The sequence below is a fragment of the Myxine glutinosa genome, chromosome 1 (assembly GCF_964187855.1).
Source record: "Myxine glutinosa chromosome 1, kmMyxGlut1.1, whole genome shotgun sequence".
NCBI lineage: Eukaryota > Metazoa > Chordata > Myxini > Myxiniformes > Myxinidae > Myxine > Myxine glutinosa.
Genome location: NC_136261.1, coordinates 369,751,344 through 369,769,686, shown reverse-complemented (window position 1 = coordinate 369,769,686; position 18,343 = coordinate 369,751,344). Strand labels below are relative to the sequence as shown.

Sequence of the window (18,343 nt, the reverse complement as noted above, 5' to 3'; positions counted from 1 at the left end):
AAAAAAAATTACCAATTAATAATTAATTAATAAATTTTAATTAATAAAAAATATTATTATTTTATTATTTTATACAATTTTAAATCCCGGACGTAGACCCAATTGCGAAACCGCAAATCGTAATTTGGACGAGCCCCCAATTCTGTTACGTGGTCCCCTCGGTGACTACCTGGTCTCGGTGACCCCCGGACCGTGAGAGGACCGTCGCCAGCAAGTAGTATTATATATATGAGCTTTCGTACCGCAATTAATAGGAATTCCAATCAAAAGGCAACCCCACACCAAGGATCCGGAATAATCAATGATATATTCCCCGAGCAATCAACCATCAACAATCAGCAATCAATATCACACAGATGTAAACTCATCTACACTAACTCTAAGATGGCCATCTTATATATTCCTCACGTGAGCCCCACTCCTGACTCCCTCCGTGGTCAATGTCTCTCACAATGTCTCTCGTCTCCGCACACGGGCGGTTGAACGAACCCCGGGCGGACGTGCTCCAAACGTGCCTTGTCGTACCGGGGACAGCTGCTGCAGCGCACCTCCTTGCCAAGCAACGGGGCAAAACCCAGCGCGGCTTCCAACGCGCGCGAGGCCCCCAAAGTGCGACCCGTACGCGTCCTTGTAGACGGGGCAAAACCAAGCGCGGTTTGCAACGCGCGCGAGGCTCAACGTGCGACCCGTACGCGTCCTTGTAGACGGGGCAAACTGTGCCGGCCGCTTGGTTCCGTGCACGAACTCACGGGGACTTGACGTGTCAAAAGGTAGTTACGCGCCCAGGTAACTCCTCTCGCCAGACGGGTTTCGGAACGCCGCTTTGTCCACGCCGCGCAAGGTCGCTTCCACCTTTTTTTCGGAGCGGGGCGAGGAAGACGAAACCTCCTTCTTTTACCTCGTGTCTTTTCCTCCTTCGTTTCCGGTCACTTCCGTTTCCGGCCACTTCCGTTTCCGGCCACTCCCTCCGAAGGGCTCCTGACCCTCCAACCACAACAACTACACCACAACTTAATATACTACACACGGATAAGCAAAGACCTGCATGGTAATTCACATACATTCACATAAATATGTAACACAACCGACAGCATCCCAGGTCAGCGTGTCTGGCTCGAGAAGCAATATGCCATTTGTGTTCAACAAAAGGACATTTTGCAAAAGTCTGTCGGAAGACCGCGCTGGGCGCACGAACTCACGCGACCTTGAATGGGCTTATTGCCGAGCCCACGGACCGAGCACGGAGCGGGGCGCCTCACCCGACTTTGATGAGCGGTCCTCCTCCTCGTGGGCCCCTGGCTGCATGCTCGACCTTGGTGAGATACATCGGGCCGCCAAAACAAATGGCGCGAACACGATTGACCACGGAGCGACCGTCCTTGACTGGAATCCGAACGCCCTCCGAAGGCAACTCAACCAAACGACAAGCTCTCGCTTTGACGCAAACCAAGCATGTGACACGAGCGCCCTCTGACGGCAGCACGTACTAACTACACGCTCTTGCCTCAGCACGTGAAAGTACAGATGGCTGCGATCCTTCTCGTGTGACTCGAGCGCCGTCTGATGGCTGCTCGTACGGACTACAAGCTCCTGAAGCTCCAACTATGCCTTTGACACAAGGGCCCTCCGGAGGCCGCTCAAACGACCGGAAAACTGCAGCCGGCGTGGGCTCCACACGCAAGGCGCGATCTTTTCGCCCGGATGGCTCAATACCTGCCGGATCTTCCGGCCTTGCTCAAGCCATTATTCCACTCATGGTCGAAGGCATTTTTGTGCGGGCTTTAGTCGACACGGGATCTACGGATAGTTTTATCAATCAACGACTGGTGCGTAAACATGGGTGGCCGGTCCTTGGGACAACACGACGGATCTTCATGGCCTCCCAGGGGCTACGGCTCAGCACGAAAGGGGAATGTCGATTGAAACTTGTGATAAAGGGATGCATGTTTCCAGATGTACATCTCATGGTCTTGCCTGCTTTATGTGCTGACATTCTGTTAGGACATGATTTTCTAAAGCGGCATGGACGTTTGGAAATGGATTTCGGTGGGACTGACACGCTTGCTGTGTGTGCACTAGCGAAAATGGAAATCGAGCCTCTTTCACTGTTCCCCAACCTGACCACTGACTGCACTCATGTAGCGGTGAAATCACGGTGCTACTCACGAGCGGACGCGCAATTCATTGCGGAAGAAACAGCCCAGCTCTTAAAGGAGGGTATCATAGAACCTAGCCGGTCGCCGTGGCGGGCCCAGGTCTTAGTGGTGCGAAGTGAAGCCCATCGCCGGCGCATGGTAATCGACTATTCACAGACGGTTAATCACTTTACACAGCTGGATGCCTACCCGTTACCGGGGATGGACGCGCTGGTATGACAGGTGGCCCAGTACTCAGTCGATAGCACTCTCGATATGCGTAGTGCATATCAGATCCCTATCTCTAGGGCTGATCGCATCTATACCGCCTTTGAATCGGGTCAAAGGTTATACCAGTTCACCCGATTACCTTTTGGGGTAACGAACAGGGTCCCCTGTTTTCAGAGGGCTATGGACGACCTCGTTACTAAGGAGAACTTGCCAGATGTCTTTGTGTATCTGGACAATCTTACGGTTTGTGGGTATGACCAGGGGCATCATGATGCTAATCTGAAGTGCTTCCTCGAGGTCGCGCAGAGGTATCGCCTAACCATGAATGAGGCTAAGTGTCGTTACTCTCTACGCATGATAGATCTTCTGGGGTACACCGTGACCCATGGCTCTGTCTCTCCAGATAAGGAGCGTCTGCGACCTTTGCTCCATATGGCTCCGCCTAGCGATCGAGCTTCGCTGAAGCGCGCTCTCGGGCTGTTCGCCCACTATTCGAAGTGGGTGCAAAATTTCTCCATGAAGCTCCGCCCCCTTGTGGCCTGCGACACGTTCCCCATTGGTCCAGCCGCCTTGGCAGCCTTCGGGGGCCTTAAGGCCGACAGCGCCGGCACCACTGTGGCGACGATCGACGAGAGCGAATCTTTCGTCTTAGAAAGTGATGCATCGGATCATGCGATAGTGGCGACACTCTCCCAGGGGGGGTGCCCGGTGGCTTTCTTTTCGCGGACTCTCACCTCCGCTGAGCGGAGGCATTTGTCTGTCGAAAAGGAAGCGTATGCCATCGTTGAGTCGATTCGGCTATGGCGACCGTACTTACTCGGGCGATGCTTCCAAATCATCATGGACCAACAAAGCGTAGCGTTCATGTACGACACCCTACATGCTCAACGCATTAAGAATGAGAAAATCACTCGCTGGCGTATCGAACTCGCCGACTTCTGCTACACCATCAAATATCACCCGGGGAAGGATAACCTGGTCGCCGACGCCTTATCGAGGCCGGCTACGTGCGCGGGTATCGTAACTCTGGAGGGTCTGCGCGCTTTGTACGGCACTCTGTATCATCCTGGGGTGACGCGTTTCGCTCATTTTGTGTGTCGTGGTAATCTGCCGTACTCGAATGAGGACATCCACCGGATCTGCCGCGACTGCGCTATATGTGCGGAACTCAAACCGATTTTTTACAACCCTCCCATGGGGACGCTGGTTAGGGCTACTAGACCATGGGAGAGATTGGCAATGGATTTCAAAGGGCCGCTGCCGGTGTCGAGTGCCTCTCGTGATCTGCTCACTATCGTTGATGAGTACTCGCGATTCCCTTTTGCTTACACGTGCGTGGATATGACGGCTGCCACAGTCATACGGTGCCTGCAGAATTTGTTTTCTATGTTCGGATATCCGGCCTACGTGCATACCGATCGGGGTGCGGTGTTCCTGTCCCAGGACGTGAGGGGTTACTTGCTCCAAAATAATGTCGTTTCAAGTTACACCACACCGTACAGGCCCCAGGCGAATGGGCAGGTCGAACGCTTCAATGGGATTATATGGAGGGCCGTCATGCTAAGTCTCAGGACCCTCGGCCATGGCCTCGATAAATGGGCTTGGTCGCTACCTGCGGCGCTGAACTCGATCAGGGCTCTACTATGTACGGCCACCAACCAGACTCCTCACGAGAGACTGTTCCACCACCCTAGAAGCTCGGGTAGTATCCGATCTTTACCCAGTTGGCTCGCTGAGCCGGGGCCGGCCTATCTCAAACGTGCGGTTCGCACAAGCAAGTACGACCCCTTAGTCGATAAGGTGCAGGTACTCCAGGCTAATCCCGAGCATGCTTGTGTGATGACGGCAGATGGACGCAAGTCCACTGTCTCCGTACGCCATCTCGCCCCATGTGGGGTCATCGACCCTTATGGGGATATCGACGAACCGATCTACGAGTCTATAGACTCCCCCGAAGCTTCCTCTATGGAACATCTGCCGTCCCTTCCTTCGTCAAATACACCCCTGCATGAAGGCCCTGAGGTGCCCCCTCCGACACCTGCCTCCAGCGGCTACTCCGATGCAGGGGACTCTGGACTTGGGGAGGCCATACCCGGTAGTTTCCGGACCCGTGCCGGCAGAGTAATTCGCCACCCTGACCGCTACGGATGGACCGACTGACACGGAATGACGTCCCCAATCAATTAATGCTGACGCACGCTTGATTCCTGCCTAGCGGCAGTGTAGTTCTAACGGTGGGGAGAATGTAGTGAAAATGTATATCAAAGTTGAACCCAGGAGTGATGCCCACTTAAACCGCAGAGGGGCGTCTATAAGACCTCGGACGTCCGCGACGCGGAGCCACTCCTGTGACATTTTACTATGACATGTAGTCCTGAACGGTACATACTCGCACATGCATTCTAGGCTTGCTTGCATTGACTAATATAACCGATCCTCCCTATATGATGCCAAGATCCTGATATCTATTGCATGATTGTATTTTGCAGGATGATGCTAAAGATCTGATTGAGATTAAACCTACCTATGGTACAAAGTTGTGGACTTGGTTTATTTTCACAACATAGAGGATGGGTTGTATGGGATGGGAAGTCCCATTGGGTAAGAGTCCGGATGTTTGAAGTGTTAAATAAAGTAGTTTTGTAAATGTGTGTAACAGACTGCATGTCGTAAATTGTAAAATTTAAGTATTGACAAATTGTTTTGTTTGAGTAATTGGCGTTTGCCCTGTTTTATCCTGGTGTTTGTGTTGTTTGGTGCAACAGCCTGCGTATTGCAATTGCGAAGCTTGGGAAGGGGCAATAAGCACGGAAACTCGGCCCAGGTTGAGCCCCCCAATGGGAGAATTTGCGCGAGATACATGTATGAAAATTACGGGTCGGAGTCCGTAAGTGATGTTCGGAAATGGTGTAAGTGGAGAGAGGGTGATACAAAGTTGAATTTTCCAGAAGATGGTACTTTTGATAAAGAGAAACTGGAAAATCTGAGAAAGGAATTGAAAATTAGAGGGCAGAATCAGAAAACTGCAATGGAAGTAAATTGGGAAGCATTTATGATGAGGCTTGAGGAAAGTATGAAAATAAATGAAAAAAATCAAAGTTAGGCCGAGAAAAATATATTTCCGGTCTCTGGTCAGTGCATGCATCGATTTTGAGCCTGTGCGTCAACAATTATTTTTTTTTTCTTTAATTTCCAATGGTACCTACAACAGCGCGTGCCTGTTGTTGCCGGGCCGGCACGCTATCTCGGGAAATACGGGTCCGTGAGGGTCCCCATTGATATCGACGTTCGCGCACGGTTCTCCCCTACAAAATTACGTTTAGTTTGTCCAAATCCAACCAGCCATTCCAAAGATATGAGTAGTGCTGTGTGCCGTGCCGTCACGAATCCAATCGGCTGGATATTGTCATTTATTGAAACTAAGACGTTCTTTGTCGGGTTCGTGTGAAGCCACAGGAAGGCCTAGAGAGCTGCGGGTGGTCTCTTTAGTTAGGCCTGGATCCTATCTCGTTTGTCATGAAGTTGTAAGTGTCTGTGATAATCTGGTGGACTGGGAGAGGAGATCGTGGAAGACCATCGGCCTGTTAGACCACTTGCGCATGCGCAGTGTTGACGCGATCGACGCATTGGAATGTTTGACGGTACGGCGAGGCGATCTCGATAACGAAATGGCAGTCTATAATAGTAGAATATGCTTGAAGAACTCAATGATTTTCAGAATAAATACATTTTAAAATAACTTAAGCTTCTGTTCATTATTTACAAAAAGGCCTACAAGTCCCATTGGCTGTCTTTAATTTCTCTCTGGACGGCGCCACGGCAGATGAGGAGGACCGCAAGGCATGAGGACACAAAAAACAACACCTTTATATGTGCAAATCCATGCTTTGCAAACAAACAAACAAAAAAACCCCATCGCCGCATGAATTCTGCAACTTTGGTCTGACCAGAGACCAGCAATATAATTTTTTCAGCCTTATCTAGCTCAAGACATAATCTCGATAAGGCACAAGGTTTTCTCAATGAAGTTACAACTCAAATGCCGCTGGAAATCGGTAAAGACAAGAAAGTGCAAAGAGCCGTAAAGGCAGAGCTAATTGTTGAAGAGGAAAATGAAGATGACGACTGGCAGCTGCCGCCGCCACCACCTTATGCCCCAGTGATGCTAAGTGCACCGTCATCATGGGGAGCATCGGGTATGGCTGCGGCAGAATCTCTGTGTAGAGGATTATCGAGACAATTAAGAGATGAGTTGGGGCAGGCTTCAACAAGTACCACGACGACAGAGAGACCAACTGAAAGTCATGCAACACCGAGGCGGATAGCCACTAAAAGCATCACTCATGTCAAAGAAATGAGTCCCAAGAGTTCAAGTGTCATAATTAATGTAGACAATGATCATGAAGATGATGGGAATGTACTGCAAATGCCGCAAGAGAATTCCCGGGACAAAATGATGGACAAGTACATGTGTACCGACCCTGGTCAGCGACCGATTTAAGTGTCATTGTGAGGTCCATGCCCCAGTCGGGATGATCCTCATAAATTTCACAAATATATATATAATTTTTGGTGAATAAACATTGTTTTGCATTCCAAATTTTTGTCAAACAAATTGTCAATAATAATAATTGTCAATAAAATGTGTCAATAATAAACCAGCATACGTAGATATGAATGTCCTGTTCGATATATGGTTGTGGCTGAAGGGCTATTACTCCAATTTAAACAAAGCCAATTGGCCATACTCGGAATTTTGGATCAAAAGCATAAGATAGGAAAATATCGGCCTGCTTAAACAAGCACTGGAAATTGTGCCCACTGGAATCGATTGGGGCAAAATTCAGGCATGCAAACAGAAACTTGACGAAGATTTGACAGACTATTTAGAACGATTGCGGACGGTGTTTAGGAAACATTCAGGAATGAAAGGTGATGCAGGCGAAAAATGCCTCCTCCACGTTTTCATAAACGGGCTAAATGCAAAATTACAGTCCGACATAAAGAAAACATGCTTGGAGTGGGAAACAAAAGATACAGTGGCACTTTTGCCAAATGTCGCCCATTGCTTTCGCTAAATGGACCAAAAAGGAGCAGACACTGCCACAAGATTGATGCAAAGTGTTGAAGCTTCTAATAAGTTAATGCAGTTGCAAGTAAGTGCAATGCAAAAGGAAGGGGATAGAGGGTATCGCAAGCAATAGAGAGGTACGCGAGGTAATCGTGGCCAAGGATCTAACAACACCATATGTGGGCAGGAACACATGCCACGGGTACGGCCAAGTTGGACATTGAGCCAAGCAGTGCCCAAACAAAGGTATGCCTGCATGATGGCCAATCCAAAACCCAAATTTTAACCCATGGCCCCAAAATCAGGCTGCGTGGACTATGCAAAACCCCTTCACACCATAACAACAATAGGTGTGCCTGGGCCAAACATCAGCATTACGGTTACCAACTTCTAAACCTTCCGAAGAACCGACCCTTACTATGAAGGTATCAGGGCAAGAAATCCCCTTCCTAATAGATACAGGCGCCCCACGCTCGACAATTATGCATAGTAACTTACCAAATGTTCTGCTGTCACAAGCACGTATAAATGCAATTGGGTTATCAGGAATACCAATATCAACTCCTGTAACAAAAAATTACATGTGGAATGAGGACCATTGTCAGGACAGCGTGCATTCCTGCTAGCAGCAGATACTCTGGTCAACTTATTGGGCAGCGATTTGCTATGCAGACTAAATTGCACAGTAAAATGTTCTCCTAATGGGGCATATTTAGAAATGCCTGAGTCATCATGTGACACTGTTTTTAATTTTCTGCAGACAACCACTGAAACCGTTGTGTATTGGTGGACTTTGGATAACGACGAGCTTTCTCGTACTTTGAAGGCTCATTTTGCAAAATTGACGAATTGTGTGTCTCAAGTACAGGACTGGATAACTCATAACCGGATAGACCTTTTGCAGTGGAAACCTCATCTGCACTATTCAGTATAATATGACGCAAAAGGTGATGATGCAGATTATGCAGAGAGAGCGTCTCAACACCTCCAAATAGGTATGACGTAACATTGGGATCACTGTGGATAGGACAACAGGGAATAGGTATGGAAGTACACCTGTTAAAGGAACAATTGGATCTGTTTAAACAACTGCATGAGATAACGCCGCACATTACTTTGGCTTTGGCCGAGGGATATCTGGCTGAGGATATAGGTCCAATGATCACGAGGCTAAAAACAGTCTCTGAAGGATGAGGCAATAGCTTCAGGAGCTTTCCATGATGCCAAACTCTGGCAAATTGGCTCCGATGGATTCCGATGGGAAAGGAAGAGTGAGGCGACTTCCTCCACATTCATGGTGATTGACATCCTGCATGTGGCTGTCATAAATGCCTCTCGTGACCAACTAGATCAGGTTTTGAACCGTCTATGGACAACGCATCCAAATGAATGATGTAGGACGAATGAAAAGTATGCGACCAGTCAAAATTACGATAGACACATTATTTTTCATCTGTACTCCCATGAAACGCATGGCCTCGCTCAAGCGGTACTCACACCGAAGCATGGAGAAAAGATGCATCCCATTGCTTACTATGGCACAAAATTGGGACCCTGTGGCTTCAGGATTTCCACTGTGTTTGAGGGCAGCAGCAGCAACCTCCTATGCAGCACAAGCTACAGAATCTATTGTTCTAGGCACAACGCTCCTTCTGGTTACACATGCTGTTACCACTGTCCTATTAAGAACAAATATGCACCATTTGTCAGCTTCAAGAGCTACCACATATGAACTTGTGTTAATAGCTGTGACCCACAACATAATTCGGCGATGTCCACCACTGAACCCTACTTCTCTTTTGCCTACCACAGAAGATGTATAGCCGCATGATTGTGAGGAGGTCGTGATGCATATGCTAATGCCACGACCTGACGAGAGACAATCCACTCCAAAATTATGATTTGGTGTTGTATGTTGATGGGTCATAATCACGTGTATCTGTCTCCTATAATTTTATAGGCCTGAGCTCCGCCACAGCAGCTGAGTTGCTTTTTACAATAACTCAATTTCTCACTGCCCTTGTAATGATCTTAGACCTTCCAACCCCCAGGAGTACCTCTGGCAGCAACTTCCTCTCCCCTATTCCCCTAACTCTTGTTTGTCTGTGTGTTATACCCTTCTCCAAACAGTGATGACTCCATCTTCAACTCTCTCTCAAACAACAAGGACCAACATTTCCCACTCATCCCAACTCTCTCTCTTCTCCATATGTGGCAAATTTCAATTGTCACCATGCAAATTGGCTGGGTGTTGGTACCTCTATCAGCCATGGCAATTCAGGAAAGGACTTCTGTGACTCCATGGGACTGATACAATCTGCGAACTTTCCGATCCAGATTTGTCCCAATGGCAAATTCTCCCTTCTGGACGAGGTTGTTGTTGTTTTGTATGCAGCTTGTGGCTACTTGGTTGCATCATCTTCTGTCGGTGCAGCTGTTCTGCTGATGCAATGCCTGATGCAATGCCCCGTTACCAATAAGCTGGTATGCATTTTGACGACCTCACAAGGGTGGCAGGCTGAGTCAAACCACCTGGTGTCAATTTAACGTTAATTCAGAGGCTCAAACTCAAGACCTTAAGATCTTGAGCCAGCCCCCTCAACCATTAAGCCTACACCAGGCTTTATGGACGAGGTGATAGATTTGGATCTGGACTTTCTGAACACCAGACCAAGTGATGAGAAACTTCCTGCAAATTTCTCCTGCTCTTCCTGTGCTCCAATTCGTTCATCTGTCCATATGCCTGTGAGAGTGAACATCTCTCTGGAAATATTCAGAGAGCTGCTTCAGCGCCGGCGAGTATGGCAGTTCACTCAGGCAGATTGACCAGGGACTGCAAGCAGCCGTCTATCTCTCTTTAGCACTGGTATCCTATATCTACTGCCTCTGATGGTATCCTATATCCCCAGCACATTGGATGTAGGGTCAAACAGGGGCCACTCCACCAATGGTGAGTGAGAGTGGAGTGGTGTAATTCTCACCCAGTGACGTTGGCATGCGACTTTCTATTAAGTGGGATGCAGGCGAAGATGCTCTCGCTGCCTGCATACATTTATCCCAGGACTATGGGGAGCACGATGCAGCTAGGAGCCCGAGTGCTGGTCAGGCAGATTCAGCAGAGACCACGCCTGCCAACACCACGCCTCTATGCCGGGTGGCGTTCCTTCCCCCCTGCCGAAGGGTACAACTGTGGACTTGAAAACAAGTCTGTTTGCCCAGAAGTTTTTTTTTTTCTTGTGAATGTCCCTCGTCTATCTCTTGTGTCAGGGCCAGATAAGGCTTGGGCTACTTGAGGAATGACAATTTGTTCATTCAATTGTGGGCATATACCGGGTAGTTGTGCAAGGGGAATTATTGTTGGCCTACATATTTTTCATGCTTTGCTACCTTTTATTTCCTCTCCATGGCATTTGCAATAAGCAATATAAACTAGATTTGGTCTCTGGGTGAATTGTGGTTGTCCTAGCATGTCCCTCACTCACTTTGGGGAATCCAATCTGTGTGGTAACAAGGTCAAAGGTCATCAAATGCAAATGGAAATGGAACAGGGGGTATTTGAGGTAGATGAAGGTTGCGGTCGTTTTGACACTAACCGGATTCGAACCAGGCAACCAGTGCAGACTGGGGGGGGGGGCGGGGGGGGGCTGTAACAATATTAGATTTTAGGAATCACCAAATATTGTTCAATTCATCAATGGAATTGTGATACGTGTGTGTGTCTGCAAGTGTGTGTGTGTGTATGTGTGTGTTTTGTGTGTGTGTGTGTGTGTGTGTGTGTGTGTCTGCAAGTGTGTGTGTCTGCAAGTCTGTGTGTCTGCAAGTGTGTGTGTCTGCAAGTGTGTGTGTGTGTGTGTGTGTGTGTCTGCAAGTGTGTGTGTCTGTGTCTGCAAGTGTGTGTGTCTGTGTCTGCAAGTGTGTGTGTGTGTGTGTGTGTGTGTGTGTGTGTGTGTGTGTGTGTGTGTGTGTGTGTGTGTGTGTGTGTGTGTGTGTGTGTGTGTGTGTGTGTGTGTGTGTGTGTCTGTCAGCCAAATTCAAACCAAAGCCTCAATATCCTATTCTGAAATACTAATCTCGCTCTGAAGTGAAACTCTTAAACTTTGTCTTCTATGCGATGTTCAGAATCAGCCTCACCTCCAGAAATGAAACTGCCTCCATCTCCTTGAGTGATGCTTTGAGGGTGGATTCTTCTTCACAGAGAGAATCCATCTCCTGTTGCAAGTTCTCTCTCTGGTGTTCAAGGTGAGAAAGCTTCACACTCTGTCTCTCACTGAGCCACCTCTTCATCCGATTTACCTTTTCATCCACAGCTCGATACATCTCTCTTCTGTCCCCCTCCAGCCTTTCCTCCTTCTCTTTGCCCGACACCTGGGGAAAATCATTTACGAAGGTTCCCTGAAAATTATAGAGGTTAGAATTACAACAAAGCGACTTCAGGATCCGTTTTGAAGGAAACAATACCGAAAGTCTAACAGCGGCGTAGCCGGGCTTGTTTGATACTTTCGTTGAAGAGGATCGTATGACCTGGGTGGAGATACCAGTCAGCAAATAATGTAAGTATTAAATTATTTTGAAGTACTTCAATCTCTCAGCTGTCTGTCACCATGGAAGTGAAGAGATTGCATTGAGACACTGACACCGGTTTATGATATATGTTGGTCATGCACTTCCCCCCCCCCCCCCCCCCCCCCACATCATGTATAATCACGCTGTTCTCATAATTTCAGTTCCGCCCAATCATCAAGTGTGATAATTTGCCCCAACCAGGTATATGACGTAATATATGAACGTTCCCTGAAGGGTGTTGAAGGAAACATAACGAGCAAAGCCAAATGGCATAACTTACATTCCACCTTTCAGAAGCGTAATTATCGGCTATAAAACTCACCCGATATGTGGGATAAATATGTGAGGGACATACATACATACACACACACACACACACACACACATACGGAGAGACAAACGCTGTAAACACAGGAACCAAACATCATCGCCAAAAAAATAGTTTGTTTCATCACGAATTTGCCAGGTCTAAAAGCCTCTGGGTGTTTGAAGAAGAGGAAGAAGCGCTAATGTTGGGATTATTCACACAGCAGTTTAAACGGAAACATTTATTATTCTACAACAGTAGAAACCCTTTAGAACAGGGGGTTCTTAACCTGTGGTCCATGGACCCCTTTGGGGTCCGTGGATGGGCTTCGGGGGGTCCGTGAACCAGGCGCAAAAAAATTATTTAAAATGTATTTTCGCTAGTTTTTTATAAAAAGTTTTATTTTTTGTCCATGTGCAGGATGTTGTGTACTTATTCTTGCTTACATCGGCATGCACTGGCATCAAAGACTCTGCCAACAATCCTGAAAGAAGTCTTGTCGACTGCCGTGAAAGTCGTCAACTTCATCAGAGCCAGGGCTCCGAACCATCGCGTTTTCAAGGGGTTTTGTCACGAAATGGGAGCAGAATACGAAGTTCTTCTCGACCACACAGAAGTTCGCTGGCTTTCCAGAGGACAAATCCTGAAGCGCTTGATGGAACTTAGGGCACAAATTTCACTTTTTTTGAGAGAAAAGGAAAGTCCACTATCGGAAAAGTTTCACAGGGAGGAGTTAATTCACGGCTTGGCTTATTTGGCGGATATTTTTGGCCATATGAATGTGGTAAGTCTTTCGATTCAAGGCCCTGCAGTCACCATTATGGATGCTGCTGAAAACCTTCAAGCTCTTCTGGCCAAGCTGCCACTGTGGAAGAGGAGATTGGAGGCAGACAACGATGCAAACTTTCCAACGCTGGAGGAAGTGCTTCTGCAGGATGAAGTCGAGAGAGACAAAGCCCTGACTATTTCTCTACAGGCAGAAATGTGCAGACACCTGGAAACTCTGCAGAACTCTTTCGAAGGTTACTTCTGCTCAGATGACCTCAAAGTTGAAATGTGGATTCGTAATCATTTCCTTGCTGATATAAACTGTATTAATGATGCAGACCTTGCCAAAGATGACCTCATTGACCTGAGGACAAAGGAAATGATACGACATGAGTTCAATTCGAAGAGTCTTGGAGAATTTTGGTGTTCCTTGACACAAGCCGACCCTCGTCTGGCAAAGCGAGCTCTGGGAGCTCCGATCCCGTTTGCAACCACATCTCTTTGCGAATCAGGATTTTCAGCACTTGTTACCATCAAAACGAAAAGTAGAAATCGATTGGATGTCAAACATGACATGCGTGTTGCCTTGTCAAAGACCACTCCCCAATTTCATCTTTATTGAAGCCGAACAACAACAGCCTTCTCACTGAAATGTACTTTTGAGCAGAATTAAAGTTAATTTTTTGTTTAATTTGCACAACTTGGATATATTGCATTTTATTCTGGGAATGGTCATTGATTTTTGCATAAAAAAGTGAGATTTATTCTTGTAAAGATTGTTTTTTTATTCTGATTATGACGGGATGTGAAGGAAAGAATTTTCCGATGCAATACAATTTATTCAATGTATGCAAAATTTTGTGTTTATGTGCATTTTTCTGGGGAGGGGCTTTCGCAGATTCTCAAAAAGGGGTCCATGACTCAAAAAGGTAAAGAACCCCCGCTTTAGAAGGACACAGAACGAGCATACAAAATGATATATACAGCAGTGATATTTTGCAAAAGCAACAAGAAAGAGCAATCAGAGATTGCAAACACTCGCCAGGATGTTTTCAGTGGTTTCTAAGGCTTTTGTGTAAAATCAAATATGGCGGCCGAACGTGACCGATGACGTCATTCTTTTTTCTCCACCAATTTATTCCGAGATTATGCTCAATAAATTTCATCTTGATCGGATGAAGTTTTGTTCATGTCGAATTATGACGTCATAATGGAGGCACCTATGACATCATCATTAACATAATTTACTCCACATGGAGAGTTCTTTACAATGAGCCATGTCTCAATTTTTTCTATTAAGCGCTGTCAGAGATAGAGGTGCATAGATTCTCGGTTTTTCCAAGATGGCGGCCAAACCACGTGACCTATGACGTCATAATTATCATTAAAAATTATACAGGTGGAGTTGCAGATGTTGAAAATTTCCTGTCAATCGGACCAACCGTTGCAGAAAAAAAATATTTATTCTGTGCAGACAAACAAAGTCAAAGAGACAGACAAACAAAAACGGACTCAAATGCAACACACTCTCCTCAGGTGAGGGTTAAAAAAAAAAGATTAAAAAACAAAAACAAAACAAAAGGATCCCACAATCAACAACAAGAACCACAGCCACGATCATCGAGTGTTATAAAAGATCCTTATTACCTCCGCCACCAAAGCTGGATGGAGGTTATGTTTTCAACCCTGTCTGTTTGTGAACAAAATATCTCAAAAAGTTGTGGACGGATTCGGACGAAATTTGGCATAGAGGTTGTGTATGTGACAAGGAAGAATCGATTCAATTTTGGTGAAGATCCGGATCCAGCTAGTAGAGTTTTTAAAGTGATTCTTCACCATCGAGTGATGTGGCCAACCAGGGGGAGGAATGCTCTCCACCGAGTGCCGTTCTAATTTTCACGTGTTTTACTTCATGTGTTTCACGTGTTTGTTTGTGTTTCACACTGAATGAAAAACGTACAGGTAGAGCATACAGATTGTGATACATGACAGGTTCAACGATATGCCCAGCGTCCCGCCATAATGACATGACATCACCCCTGTCAGGTGACCAGATCCTCAGCTCTGATTGGTGTACATTTGAGGGGACATACATACATACATACATGCATGCATTTGGACAGACAAACACCGTTCTAAACGGCTTTGCCCGATGGGCGACACTGTAAAAATAAAGTAGAAATGGAAACACTCCCGGCTGCAATGCTGGTCAGTTCCACCAAACCACGGGGTTTCAACATTTCCCAAGTCAAGATTTGTATTAACGAGAGAATATTTGATATATTATTGAATCAAAAAGTATGGGTCTGAAATATGAATGCAAGTTGAAAGAAAACATGAAAACATCTTCCTGAGAACAAACAGTAAGGATTGAAAGTCTCTTATAAACATCTCGATGTAATTGTTTCTGCGATCACCTGGAATGTTATTTTCTTTTATTCCCATCCATCTTGATTCTCTTCTTATTGTTTTGTCCAATTTGAATTTGTTGTAATGAAAAAAAAAAAAAAATTCCAACAAACTTCAATCTTGTTTCACAATCAATGTAAATATACTAAAAAGATAATCGTCTCTTAAAATGCAGATTGTAATGTTTTTCCATGTTATATTTTCATTTTATTATAATGATAGCCAATCATTGATGTCCCTTACCTGTGTATCCCGAACCTCTTCATGCACCTGCTGAATCTGGGACCCAACTTGCTTTATCGACTCAACGAGAGGAGGATACTTTGCAGCCAAAATTCCCTGCATGGATTAAAGAAACTTCAGTTAACAAAATAAAAAAGCAAATTTATATGGAAATTAAATATTTCACAATCAATTTAAATATCGACTTGAAATACATTTGTGAGAAATATCACAATGATTGTAGATTATGAGATGAACCTGGAAAAATGTCCTTTATTTAAATGACGCCGATGCAGGATGAAAAGAGAAAAGAGGAACATGAACTCGAATGTGGATTCTGGAATCATTTCCTAGCAGGAGGATTGCTGGCGAGAAGAAAAGTTAACCACCTTTCGAGGCCATTTCCACCCGCAGAGCGGGGGTTGGCCTTTTTTTTGGCACCGTGGTCCCCTTTTCGAAACAATGTTTTATGGCCGGATGCCCTTCCTCCCGCCAACCCTGTTAGTCGCCTCTTGCGACACACAGGGAATTACCAGTGAACTGGTACACAAATTGCCGACCTCGGAAGGATAACAGGCTGAATCAACCCCCCTGGCGTTAATTCAACGATCGACAGGGATTCGAAAAGAGGATCCTAGGATCCCAAGCCGGCACCCTAACCGCTAAGCCAACCCCAGGCTGGCGAGACTGTGCTGAATTAATAACTTTGAGACATAAGCACGACAAGACACTTAAGTTAATCTGTGAAGGAAGCACATCATGTGGTTAAGATAATTTGGGTTAAAATATTGATTTGAGAATATGATTGGATAAATATAGAAATAAGCTAAACCCCACACTCTTGTATCCATAAACTACAATCCACCATTATAAACGAGAAAGATGTTACACTCGGAGTGTATTCCGACATACAGGCCGGGCGTTACCTCAATGTGTCTGCCGTCCCTCACATAGACGTTAAAACTGGGTGTCCTCTCTGGTCTTATTAGTTGGTGGATGTTAAAGTTCCAACACTGTCCTTTGTAAAGCATCGGCGAGTTATCACTGGTAACAATCAAATTCCGAATTCATTCCTGGACCACAGGTAGCAAGTGGTCTGCTCTTCTTTGAGAGTCCTCAACACCAGGTGACATTGCTGGCTATGTGCGACAATGGTTGCAGTCTCGGCCGGTTATTTCAAATGATTTATTGTCGACTGTGTTTTTAAAACAAGGAGGGTAACCAATTCGTTCATATATCTATCTATCTTCTATATTTATAACGTTTTTGTTTGTTTGTTTCTTTGTTTGCGCAAGCTAATCTCCTGAACGGTGAAAGATAGGAGGGGGGTTTTAGGCTAGGTGGCGAGACCGGTAGAGGCCCACCTCGGCCGGGCCGGGCCCATTTCGCAATTTAAAGCTGGGCTGAATTATAGTAGTCAATCTTCTACGGCCGCAAGTAAAAGCTGAATTATGGTAGTAAATTCATTCAAAAAGAACCAAAAATGTCGGGACGGGCCCCGGGAAGGTTACAGGCTCGGTGCCGAGGCCGGACGAGGCCGCATCGGCCGGGCTGGGCCCATTTCGCAATTAAAAGCTGAGCTGAATTATACAGTCACGTGAAAAAGTAAGTACACCCCATGTAAAGTTTTGACTTTTTCAACATATTTCAACATACAGCTATTTGATCTTCATTTCAACAATATAGATAAAGGTGATATAATATTACAAATATCATGAAACATTTACATTTTGTAGTCCATTGTATAAATTAAATAAACATAAATGCAAATTTCACATGTGGAAAAAGTAAGTACACCCCTACATTTATCACTACTTCAAACACGTAAAATTAGAATCAGGTGCACCAGCTCAGGTGCAAATGATTAGAACATTGTTAGAGAGGATCTTGGAGGAACCTGTCTTATTTAAACCTCAGACATTTAGTTTGGTTTGCTCTTTGTTGTTGAAGTGTGCGGCGTCACCATGCCTCGATCAAAAGAGCTCTCTGAGGCCTTCAGAAAGAAGGTTGTCGATGCCTAAGAGTGTGAGAAGGGATTTAAAAAGATCTCCAAACAATTTGAAATCAATCATTCGACTGTCCGGAAGATAATCTACAAGTGCAGAAAATTCCAAACAACTGCCAACTTGTTCAGGCCAGGCCGCCCCAGCAAGTTCAGCCCGAGAGCAGACCGCAAGATGCTGAAAAGTCTCTAAGAACCCCAGAATGTCATCACGGGACCGACAGGTAGCTCTTGCCACTGTTGATGTCAAAGTGCACGAGTCCACCATTAGAAAGAGGCTGCACAAATTTGATCTACATGGGAGGTGTGCCAGGAGGAAACTTTTGCTGTCCAGAAAGAACATCAGGCCAAGACTAAAGTTTGCCAATGAACACCGAGGCAAAGACTAACACTTCTGGAACAATGCGCTCTGGACAGATGAGTCAAAGGTAGAGCTATTTGGCCACAGTACCAGAAGACATGTTTGGCAAAAACCAAAGACAGCATTTGACCACAAGAACCTGATACCAACTGTAAAGCATGGTGGTGTAAATATTATGGTTTGGGGCAGCTTTGCTGCATCAGGGCCTGGGCAGCTCACCATCATAGAATCCACTATGAATTCTTCATTGTACCAGAGGGTGCTTGAGGATAAT

The 18,343-nt window shown here is 45.9% G+C and overlaps 1 protein-coding gene across 1 annotated transcript in view; it reads right to left on the bottom strand.

The window, feature by feature from the left end:
• LOC137410793 (E3 ubiquitin/ISG15 ligase TRIM25-like) overlaps nt 1-18,343 on the bottom strand; it is a 56,598-nt gene that overhangs the window by 31,403 nt on the left and 6,852 nt on the right. Inside the window, exons 3-4 of the mRNA XM_078770122.1 lie at nt 15,728-15,823; nt 11,569-11,802 (exon numbers count right to left, since the gene is read on the bottom strand). Coding sequence (XP_078626248.1) covers nt 11,569-11,802; nt 15,728-15,823 — 330 coding nt within the window. The remainder of the gene's footprint in view (nt 1-11,568; nt 11,803-15,727; nt 15,824-18,343) is intronic.